Source organism: Typopeltis vanoorti, chromosome 5, assembly GCF_054136105.1.
Source record: "Typopeltis vanoorti isolate ZY-2024b chromosome 5, IOZ_Tvanoo_1.0, whole genome shotgun sequence".
Classification (NCBI taxonomy): domain Eukaryota; kingdom Metazoa; phylum Arthropoda; class Arachnida; order Uropygi; family Thelyphonidae; genus Typopeltis; species Typopeltis vanoorti.
Window position 1 is genome coordinate 43,942,780 of NC_143553.1, and position 12,603 is coordinate 43,955,382.

Sequence of the window (12,603 nt, forward strand, 5' to 3'; positions counted from 1 at the left end):
AGGAGTAGATGATATTCGGCCAGAAATGCTGAAGTATGGTGGTATAAGAGTCTTACAGTGGCTGCACTGCATAGTTCAGAAAGCCTGGACAGAGGGACGAATTCCCGATGATTGGAGTAGAGCTCTCATAGTACCCATATATAAAAAGGGAAATAAAACTGAATGTGAGAATTACAGAGGTATTTCCCTACTGAGTGTTCCTGGCAAGATCTATGCAAGTATACTTGAGAAACGGTTGAGAAGAATTGTGGAAGAAAAGCTTGGTGAAGAACAAGCTGGATTCAGGCCAAATAGAGGCTGTCAGGATCAGATCTTCACTTTACGACAAATAGTCGAGAAAGCATGGGAATATAACAAAGATCTGTATTTAAGTTTTGTCGATTTGGAAAAGGCATATGACAAGGTGCCAAGAGAGAAGCTATTCAATACGCTGCAGTTATATGGTGTCAATGGGGCATTATATCAAGCAATACTTAGTCTTTATTTGAGTTGTGAGTCAGCAGTTAGAATTGAAGGAAGTACAGGAAGATGGTTTAATGTTAAATCTGGTGTGAGACAAGGATGTACATTATCCCCTCTGTTATTCATTATCTATATGGATCACATTATGAAGGAATGTGGTATTAAACCTGATATCAAAATTGGAGATGTTAATGTCAGCTCTTTGCTTTATGCGGATGATGTTATACTTCTAAATAAATCCGCTACAAGTCTGCAAGATTCTCTGACTAAATTGAATAGCTGTTGTAATAGATATGGTATGAAGGTCAGCAATAAAAAGACAAAGACAATGAAAATAGGCAGAATCATTGAAAATGTCAACTGTGTTGTGAATGGAGAACCTGTGGAACAAGTAAAACTTTTCAGCTACTTAGGCACAATTTTTACTGAAGATGGTAAACTAAATATAGAAATAGACAACAGAATCAGCAAAGCTGGTATCGTGGGAAGTCAATTGAATAAATTCATATGGAATAAGAAAGAAATTAGTCGGAACACTAAATTAGCTGTATACAAGACTGTGTTCAAACCAATTTTAACTTATGGATCTGAGAGCTGGGTCAGAAGTAAAACACTTGACCAAAGACTAGAAACCGCAGATATGAGAGTCCTGAGAAAGATTAGAGGCGTGAACAGATGGCATCAATGGCAATATCATATTAAAAATGAGGACATTAGGAAAGAACTTGACATTGTCAGCATCCAGGAATGCGTTAGCAGAACTAATCTCAGATGGTATGGTCACTTAAATAGAATGGGAGAGGAAAGATTAGCAAAACAAGTGTTCTCTGCCAGGTTGGCAGGAAAACGACCCAGAGGAAGACCAAGATATAGGTGGATTGATACGGTACAAAGTGCCTTAGACGATAGAAATATAAGATCTGATAATGTTGGAGTCTTGACAAGTAACAGACTGATTTGGAGGAAAATTGTAGATAGGAAATTAGTAATGATGTAATTTTTTCATGTAGTACTGTCATATCCTGTACACCCCTTGAGGGTACATGGCAGGAATTTGATGATGATGATGATGATGAATTATCTCTACATTTATTGGAATCCTGCAGTGCTGTGAGAGAGTTCCCTGTTTTTTATATAGAGCAGGGTTTTTCTGGATTGTGTGAAAAATAACTAAAAATATCCAAAATAAAGAACATTAATAGAAATAGTGATTAAAAAAAATCCTTAGCTCAGTCACAGTACTAATGTACATAGGTTTACCTTTCATGGGAGATAGTTACATTTAAAAAAATAAATAAAACTGAATATTTTCTATCAAATCAACCATGTGGATGAAATATATCAATTGTGTTAAACTTTGTGTCCATATTATTTCAATTGAACATAAATGGCATTGCAGTTTTAATGGGCACTTCACATTCATTTCAATCTTGACTTGACTTGTACATGTCAAGGCCAGTTTGGTAGTTAATGATACCGGAAATGATTTCAGGGAAAATATCTTTATGTGACTTCCATTCATGAAAGATTGTAAATGCAAACCATATTACATTAGCACCATAGGTGAACTAAGCACACCAGTTTCATGTCTATTTCCATCTGAAGATGGACAAAGTGCAACATTCTGTCAAATATCTTTGAAAAGTTGTTTAGCAGTATCATGTTGTGGCCTTTTCCTTTATCTGCCTCTTAGTTGGATAAAGAAAAATTTATCACTTCATATTTGAACACTTTATTGTAGAAAGTGAGTAAATTACTAAGACAAGACAATTCCCATCACGTATCATATTCCTATACATCAATTCCTTGATCCTGACCTAACCAGCCTTACAATACCTTAACCACCACTCCTTGATATATTAATGGATCCGTAATTTGCTATATATCTCATCGAAATATAGCAGATTATAGACTCATTTACCTTATTGATATAAACAGAATATCTTCACTCCCTTGAAATTCTGCCATTGCTGAGATTTAAATTAAACACCCTAGTTAGGAACACTGCCATTTCTCTTTGCACCTTCCTGTAAATACACGATCTGATAGCCATTTCCATGACTGTATTCACATTGACTTAACATCTGAAACATCTTCATTTATCTACTCTTATATCAATCCTTATCACATCACTCACTGCATTGTCTTCTCCTGGATGACACACCTTTGAAATGAAATTAGTAATTTAGTTATTTCTTCTACTTCTCTAACTGCCTTACTTTCAGCATTCACTGAGATTATTTTTGGATCACTTTTCTCTTGACACCTTTTCATATGCCTCTGATTTCTGCTCAGGATCTATAAAATTTAAATACAGATCTTTGTTATATTCCCATGATTTCTTAACTATTTGTCGTAAAGTGAAAATCTCATCCTGACAGCCTCTATTGGCTCGAATCCAATTTGTTCTTCACCAAGCTTCCCTTTCCTTGGGATTTTCTTTGGCCTCCTAATACTTTTTTATCTGATTTTACTTGGTTTGACTGCCTTCGTGCTTGTGCTTTATACTATTCATTAGTCTATTGATCATTCATAATAGCATTTCACAATATAAACAACACTGAGAGAGAATTGAAAAAAATACATGTATTAAATTTGCTAATATTTTGGTGGTTTTCTACCCAACATCTTCAGAGTGCAATTATAACTGTGACAGGCACACAGCACTGAACTAAATAACTTTTCAATTGTGGAAAACAATTGAAATTGTAAGTGAAACAGAAGTAATGTCCATACGTGTGCCCTCTATGGGATTGGATAACTATAACATTAATTTGGAGAAGTCAGGCTATCAGGTCTCAAATGACAGTCTCCCAGATCTTTGCAAATTAATAGAGTCATACTTTTTTGATGTTGGGAGAGTGCTTCATGATGCAGATTCTAAAAATAGTCCATTAGCCTATAACGACTTCAATGCAGTATCGATTTCTTCCATCTAATTCTATGTGAAGGAGCATCCACAGCATGGCCTGCCAATCTTGACTTGCCATACAGATGATTGCAGATGTAATGCTTGTGTTCTTCAAGGTAGATATTAACTGATCCACCAGTCTGTCCAAGGTAGGCTAAACTGCAGATGCAAGGAACTTTATACGCTGCAGGGTGTGCAAGAGGATGAAGTTGATTTTTAGGAGGATGGATGAAGGTAGCTAGCTGAATGAAAGGTTTGAAAGTGGTCATGGAGATCGTATTTGCAGAGAAGATTTTTTTTTTCTGATGTACCTTGAACATATGGGATATGGATAGTTTTGCTGTGATCCCGTGTGTCGAAAAGATAGGAGTGCATGTAATATTTTATCTGTTTTGTATGGACTGTAGCCATTGGCTAAAAAGGTGTTGTGGAGGTCCCTGAGCTCAGTTTCAAGAACTGTATCATTTGAACAAATATTCATCAAGCCAAATAACATTTGGCTTGATGAATATTTGAAGATGCCAAGCAATGATATTCTTGTTTAATCTTTAATCAAGTGTAAGCAAACAAAGTTTGCATGAAGTATCTTCACAACTAGGCGACATGTATATAGAGGCCAATGACTTCACTTTAATTTCCTTAGTATCCCATAATATAAAGCACATCCTTGTGGGTGTATATTATGCTAAGCATTATGGATGAATTAAACTGCTACTTCAGACGTGGTTAAAATCAGTTCGACAATGCAACCTTAAGAGATGTCTGCAAGTGCCATAAGACTCCATTTCAGTCAGGTTTCATTTCTTTGGGAAACTTTAAGCAACATAAAAAACAACTAGATTCCAGATTTGGATGAAATTAGTTAAACAGTGCAACTTGTAGAAGTTTCTCAGGAGGTGGAGAATCAAAACACTTTTTGAGACTTTTTTTTAAAGCCTCTTCATTAGTGCTGAAGATGTTTTATTTATTGTATAAATAAAACATCTTCAAATCTGGCAGATTAATATTCACCTAGATTGAAACAGATTAGTGTACTAGATTTATGCCAAGTCTTCAGCTCTTGAAGACTTGGCATAACAGTCACTACTGTGACTGTTAATAAATGGATTGCAGCATTGCACTGTATTTTGTTAGTTGTTTTGTGTACTGTTTTAATAGAATACTTGTCTTCTGTAGACCTCTAAATGTTTTTTATGAGATAAAATATACTTAACATGATAATTTTTTTTATTGTAGTACCGAGAGGAGCGATTTCGTCAAACTAGCGAAAGTACAAACCAACGAGTGCTTTGGTGGTCTATTGTTCAAACTGCAATTCTTCTTTTAATGGGTTTTTGGCAAATGAAACACCTGAAGAGCTTCTTCCAAGCTAAAAAACTAGTATAAAGTATTGTGATAAAAGCTGAAGAATTATTTCTGTCACAGACTTTATACACTTTTTATATATTAAAAAAAAGAAAAATAAACTATGAACTAATTTGTACCATGCTTTTAAGTAATATGTTGGTCTTCCCAAGAGTTCATTTTTATATAGGCAATTTCTTATACTGACATCATTGAGTGGTGAATTTTAATCCAGTAACTTATTTTCTTGAAATTAAAAATTTGCCTGGAAGTGTACATTACCAAACTCTGTAATCACTAATAATCAGGAATATTTCTCATGATCACACAAAAAATTTGTTATCTTGCTGCATTCATTTCAATAATGTCTGCCTTTCAAATTATTGTTTTTACTCTAATTGAAAACAAAAAGAACACTTTGAGCCTAGGTAAGAAAAAAAATTGCAATATTCCACATGTATTAATGTCAAAGTGCATGTGATATGCTATGCTACTATTTTGTTAATAAGTTGCACAACTTAGGAGAAAATTATTAGTTATATATCAAACTTTGAAGACAATAAAAGAGCATGGTATGGCTATTTCCATTGGAATTTTGATTATATTCACTTGCAATTAAAATTTGCTAAGGGTTAGAATTTTTTTTAATACATATATTTGTAATTCAATGTAGCCATCGTGTGTGTGTGTGTGTGTGTGTGTGTGTGTGTGTGTGTGTGTGTGTGTGTGTGTGTGTGTGTGTGTGTGTGTGTGTGTGTGATGTTTACCATTAAAATATTAATAAAGGAAAAAAAAGAGGTTCTTGCACTCTTATTTCTTGTAAATTCATATCCATTTTGTTAAACATTTATGCCTTTAAAATCTGTCTCTTGCTTTAAAAGCTTATTAAAAAGCTGCTATAGTAAGGATTAATAATAAGCTAATTTATCAGTTTTAATGAGAAACTTAAATAATACTTCATTGAGCCACATTGAATGTATACAGATATCTGTATAAATGTAATATATATACAATAGAATCTTTTTTAATCTTAGAAAAGATTGTTCTTAGAACTACACAAAGTTAATACTTTATGGAATGTGTGTGTATATATATTTAGTTCGTGAATATGCATGTTTTAAAAAAAAATTATTTCCATTAATATTTAAAATGTATATATATTATTTGAAAAGAATTATCAACTCACCTTTTGTTTTTTTTATTTATTTTTTATTCTAAGGAATATTATATACTTGAAACTCAATAGTTCCATTCTTGCTCTGAGAAACTTGCAATTTTTTCTTTTCTTTTTCTTTTTTTTTTTAACATATAATTCTGCACCATAACAACTTTGCTCATTGTGTTGTTTATTTCCATACTTAATTTGCCAACTTCACTAAAAAATTGTGCCTCTAAATAGCAAAAATGTTTTACTTGTTCTATTGGTTTCCCATTCAGGATGCAACTGATGGTTTTCTTGTTCCTACCTATTTTCATGGTCCTTTTCTTTTTTATTGCTAATTTTCATGTAACACAATTGGTATGGATAAAGAATCAGCTGAATAAATTTATATGGGATAATAAAACTATTCCCTAAAAAACTTTAAATGTGGAAAGGCAGTTAGAGTAGATTATATTCAACTAGAAATACTTAAGTATGGAGGTATAAAGGTTTTGCAGTGGCTACATTGCATAATTCAGAGGCCTTGGTCAGAAGGTTGAATTCCCAATGATTGCAGTAGAGCTCTCATAGTACCCATCTATAAAAAAAAAAGAGAATAAAACTGAATGTGAGAATTACAGAGGAATTTCTCTACTAAGCATTCAAGGTAAGATTTATGCAAGCAAACTTGAAAAGCGGTAAAGAAAGATTGTTGAAGAGAAACTTGGAGAAGAACAATCGGGGTTCAGGCCAAATAGAGAATGTCAAGATCAGATTTTCACTTTAAGACAAATAGTTCGGGGTGCTTAAGGATCAAAGCTGTATAACTGAGAGGAGACTTCCACATAGCCTTGAGAGGAATGCGGAGAACCAACCAGGGCTTCTGACCTAATGTCCAATCCTCACCTTCTCGTGGTGCACCCTGTTGGGTATCATATACCTGGATACTGAACAAATGAGGATGGGCTGGCAATTCGGGATTTAGCCGACCAAATTGTATTCTTATTTGTTAAACCAAAATACAAAATGATGGTACAACATGACAAAATTTAATGCCGGCTGGGGCATCACCCAGTTAAACAAGGCCCCGGTTGTTTTCACCAGCGAACCAGGGCGAACAGTGAAAAGTCAGCTACTACAACAAATCTGAAAACACACCCCAACTCAACATCACCAGAGTTAAAGATCGGTACCATCAATGTAAGAAGCCTGAATGGCAAAGAAATGGAGCTAGTTGAGGAATTGAATAAGTACCAGATTGACATAATAGGGGTGACTGAAACAAAAAAGACAAAAACTAGTCTTTCTGAGCAATAAATACAAAATGTTATATTCAGGCAATAAGTCGATTGAATAAATTCATATGGAATAAGAGAGAAATTAGTCAGAACACTAAATTAGCTGTATTCAAGACAGTGTTCAAACCAGTTTTAAATTATGGATCTGAGAGCTGGGTCAGAAGTAAATCATTTGACCAAAGACTAGAGACTGCAGATATGAGAGTCGTGAGAGGAGGCGTGAACAGATGGCAATATCGTATTAAAAACGAGGATATTAGGAAAGAACGTGACATTGTCATCATCCATGAATGCGTTACCAGAGCTAATCTCAGGTGGTATGGTCACTTAAACAGAATGGGCGAGGAAAGATTAGCGAAACAAGTGTTCTCTGCCATGTTGGCAGGAAAACGACGCAGAGGAAGATAAGATATAGGTGGATTAATACGGCCTTAGACGATAGAAATATAAGATCTGATAATGTTGGAGTCTTGACGAGTAACAGACTGATTCGGAGGAAAATTGTAGATAGGAAGTTAGTAATGATGTAAATTTTTCATGTAGTACTATCATATCCTGTACATCCCCATAAGGGTACATGTCAGGAATTTGATGATGATGAGAAATAGTTCAGAAATCATGGGAATATGACAAGAATCTGTGCTTAGTTTTGTAGATTTGGAAAAGGCATACGACAAGATGCCCAGAGAAAATCTTTTCAAAAAACTACAATTATGTGGGGTGAATGGAACATTATATAGAGCAATATGCAGTCTGTATTAAATTGTCAGTCAGGTTAGAATTGAAGTAGGTACACGAAGATGGTGTGATGTTAAATCAGATGTGCAGACCAACGGTGCATATTGTTGGGCACCCTGGTTTAGAATTGGAGATGATGTACTCCTAAGGACATCTAGTGCTAGTTTCTTCAGGATTCTCTAACTAAACTGAATAACAGCTGTAACAAATTTGACATGAAAATCAGCAATACAAGGACCAAAACTATGAAAATAGGCAGGAGCTGCATTCTGAATGGAGACCCTATAAAACAAATAAAATATTTCAGATATTTAGGTACAGTTTTTAGTGAAGAAGGCAGGATAAATCTGGAAATAGACAACAGATAAGCAAAGCTGGTATGGTGGGTAGCCAGTTGTAATAAATGTATATCGAATAAGAGAGAAATTAGCCAAATTTCATCCTTTATCCAAACAGAGTTTGCACATGAAATAACTTCAGAACTGGGCTACTTGTATATAGAGGCTAATGACTTACATCATTGCCTTAATTTATATTATAACCAAGTGAATAAAACTTTCAACATCTGTCTCTAATCCAGAGTATTTTTGTAATAAGATGTGACACCTTTTGACTAATTGTATATGGAAATGTGACTTCTGTATTACTTCAGTCTTGGTATCACTTCTGGGTCTGGCTCCTACTGATGAGACCTCAATAAAGGTCGAAACAGACCTGGGTAGTGGCCCTTCCCCGAATGTGCATTACATAATGTAATGCACAGTCCATAAGGATATGTGCATTACATTATGTGGGATACTAAGGCAATTAATGTCAAGTCATTAGCCTCTATATACAAGTCATCCAGTCATAAATAAGGGAGGGAGTAACCAGTTGAGAGACCTGCAATTGCCATGGCAAAAGTGAAACTGCTGGTACCTTGTCTCTGCAAACTGGCTTCTGCCAATCACTAGTCTTTGTTAACTCTGTCAATCGACGTCATTAACGGCTTTCTGAATAAACCAATCAAAACTCTTGAAAGCATTCATACATCTGCAACTTGTTAGCGGGGTAAGTTAATGCGTTAACAATATTTTGAGTACTAGACCATAAAAATGACCGAAAATAAAAAACGATTGTCATATTCTTCAAAATTCAAGTTAAAAGTCATCAATTATGCAAAAGAACATGGAAATAAAGTTTCAGAGAGACAGTTTGGACCTCCTCCTCCCACTGAGTATGATTAGACAGTGGAGAAAACAGGAAGAACAACTACTCAAGATGCCAAAAAAGAAGAGGACCTTAAGAGGAAAACCAGCAAAATATCCAAACTTGCAGCAGAGGCTTATGACTTGGATTATGGAGCAGCACCAGAGTGGGATACGTGTGTCGATCAAGCTTATTCAATATGACACAAAAAGGTTTGCATGAGAAATGAACATTGGTGATTTCATAGGAAAGGCAAAATGGTGCTTTAACTTCATGAGGTGAAAAGAGATGGCCATGAGAACACGAACCAAGTTAGCCTAGGAAATGCATCTTTGTATGTATCTTAAAAAATTAACTAATTACTAAATATACTTTGAATATTTAAAAAAAAATATCAAACGTGTTCTGTTTTATGCTTAAAATATTGATTTCTTAATTTTGGGTTCGAAAAAGTATGGTTCGTCTTATACATGGAAAAAGGCTGTATTGTAAAATGTGGCTCTTTTTATCTATTATAAACTCTGTCGGCTGTTGCGCCATTGTAAACTCTTGATTATTCTCTATTGTTATTTACTATCTTTAATCTTTATGCTTTATTCTGCTTTAATCTTTGTAATATCTTATTTATTCTCTATCTTTAGTAAATTTTTTATCTACCCTGTGTCTCCTTAGTGACTTACTCTTTCATACAATATTTACCCACCTTTCGCACTACTTGTCATATGCCTAAGAGTACTGGAAAATTTGTTTGTTTAGACTGCCTACCAGTATTCCTTTCTCGGCATAAGACTCAGTAATACGGCCAGCTGATCTCTCTCTCTAGCATAAATTCCTTTAATTAAAATAGCATAAACAGTCATAGTCCATAGGCACTTATCTCATGCTTCTAATACCGTATTTGTTTTTTGCTCTCAGGTCCGAGTTTATTTAGGAACAGTGCATTGTAAATCAAAAGATCAGGTGCCACTGTTGACGTATAATCAAAACACATTTATTTACACTAATACAAAAGTACATCAATTAAATGATAGGGAGGTCATTTTCTCAACCTATCTGTTAAAATTTAGCGTTAAAAACTTCCCTTTGCAATTCTAAACAAACTACACAGCATAAATATTCATTTTACTTCTCTGCTTATAAAGAAAACAATTCTAATCTATTCATAAAGAAATTAACTTGTCATGCCAAGTCATCTCACAATTGTATTCCAATTACTAACAAACCAAAAGGTTTGCTTATAGACACTGCTTATTCCTAGTACCTTATATCTTATCAGTTCATCTAAATTATTTCTCCTAGATTACATAAAAGAAACATAGAACATAAAATGAAATAAACTCACATAGGCTCTGTCATCTGGGTCGTGCACTCATTCAAGGTTTTGCTCCAGAGTTCTCAGACTTTTCTTCTGTCTCGGGCCTTAGATTTCTTTCTACAGTATCTTGCTTCACCGTCGTCTCATCAAGGTGTTGGCAGGGTTTTGGAACGCTTATTTCCGGGACTCGAGGGGTCCAACGTGTGGAGCTTATGCAGTCTTGTTCAGATGGCCTTGCATTCTTCTCTGGGCTGAAGTTCACTCCTCGGGTATAGCTTCCGGTAATTTCCACAGCAATGTCCAAGATCTAGACAGCCTAGTGTACCGGCATCCCATTCTTCTCTGCCTCTCTCCGACTTCTCACGTGCCCTAGCCGTATAGTCGTGTCCTCTATTTTCGACTGCCAATCTCGATGTCTCCTCAACGCATTTTTATTTCTGTCTCCAGGACCTTTCACGCAGGGTTGAGACCCCCCCCCCCCGCCCAAAGAATTCAGCACGACTCCTTGATCTGATCTGATCTTAAAGCTGACCATTTCTTTGTTATCTCAAGCACACTTCAAAATCCAATTTGTTGGACAGCGGAGCCGTGTCTGATCTGCGCTGACCCTTTTAAGAATGACCTTGAAGTTTGGCATACACAGAGCTTTAAACAAAGGTTCCCCATGCTCCTTTGTTAGAACAATAACATACAGTTTACAGTGACACAGCATTTACTCTTGTTGTTACTAATTTTGGACATTCTTTGTTTACTACATTTGAGCAGGTAAATTTCCCATTGGACTATATACATTCTTTATACAAAGGTTATTTTTTACAACACAATCTTTTGAGATGGGACCTCTATAAAAGTCTATGTAAAGCACTTGTAAAATTCCAAGCTACATCGAATTTTACAGTATATATATATATATATATATATGACTTCTGGTCCTTGGAGTTTTAACTTCTTCTCTCCATTGATAAAATAAGTGGATTAATCAGTAATCAGATTGTGCCGGGTCTGGACTATACTCTGAAAGAGAGATAAGCTCTACATATTGTTTTTCATTATTCTTACTATCTGACATTGTTAGCAGATTTGAAAAGAATGTATAATTTTTTAATGAAGTCAAATATCTATGCTCAAATTTTAACAGATCTGCTATATGGTTATGATTAAAAGTTTTTGGAAATTTGGCATTTTTAATTCTACGAAATTACCAATGAAAGAGTTTCTACAAAATAAAAGCACTTTAGGCAATGAATTGGAGGACACTGCATTTGCTGGAAAAAAAGTTCCATGTTTGGTCTTGAAACCAAGGTTTCTGTATCATCTAACCCTTCTCCCACTGCAGTACTAAATGCACCATAAGTTTACAGTTTTTTGCATGTAGGATTTACATAAAAGAATTCTGCTTGGTAGTCATATCCCCTCCCCCCCCCTGCAAGACTGGTCCTGATCCTTGGAAGTGAAAAACTTAACAAGTAATCTCAACAGTGCCACCAGTGCAGAAATGGGCCCTTGATTAGAACAAATGAGTTTATTTTTATATGTGAATATAAACCATAGAAAGTTGTAAACCTATCGTACTTAAATACTTTGGATGCATTAAGGGGTTACATAATCAAGAAATCCTACTTTTGGGAACAAACTTGGTACTTTTTTCCCAAAGCACTTTAACACCAACATACTCCAATAAGTAAGATGATAGTGTACAATCTAAAATCTGAAATCTAAATTGTATATTTGCTTCTTAGAAAAATTATACAGCTCATATTGTAAGAAATCCTTTCCTTATTGAAAATAAGTTCTTAAATTATAGAAACAGAACTGAACTGACCTTTGGACATTCATAAATTTATAGTACAATTTGCCTGTAAGACAATGATTCAAACTAGTTAAATTCTAGAAGAATCGTTGGGGTTGCTTTGCTATTTTACCACTTAACCAAGTGCATTCAGAATTTTTAAGAACCCAAAATTCTGGGAAACCTGAAGGGATTACTATATTTTATTTTCTTAAGGAAGAATTAAATTACAAAGTTAGTATGAGAATTCTTTTCCTCCATAGAGTATACCAGAAGTTGAGTGCCTAGTTTGTTGAACCACTGTGAGCTTTCAGAATAGCCTTAGTCCTACCAAGGTGAACATGAAGAATCCCTGCTTTTTCATCAGATTTGATAGTGGCAGATTTCTTGTTGCAAAACAATTTATTCTTGGATGAC

General features: G+C 34.8%; 1 protein-coding gene across 1 annotated transcript in view; it reads left to right on the plus strand.

Moving 5' to 3' along the window:
• LOC150106346 (transmembrane emp24 domain-containing protein eca-like) overlaps positions 1 to 5,310 on the plus strand; it is a 48,748-nt gene extending 43,438 nt beyond the window's left edge. The window contains exon 4 of the mRNA XM_090392386.1: positions 4,610 to 5,310. Within this exon, the coding sequence (XP_090248512.1) occupies positions 4,610 to 4,759 (150 nt within the window). The 3' untranslated portion in view covers positions 4,760 to 5,310. The remainder of the gene's footprint in view (positions 1 to 4,609) is intronic.
• Positions 5,311 to 12,603: the final 7,293 nt, after the last annotated feature.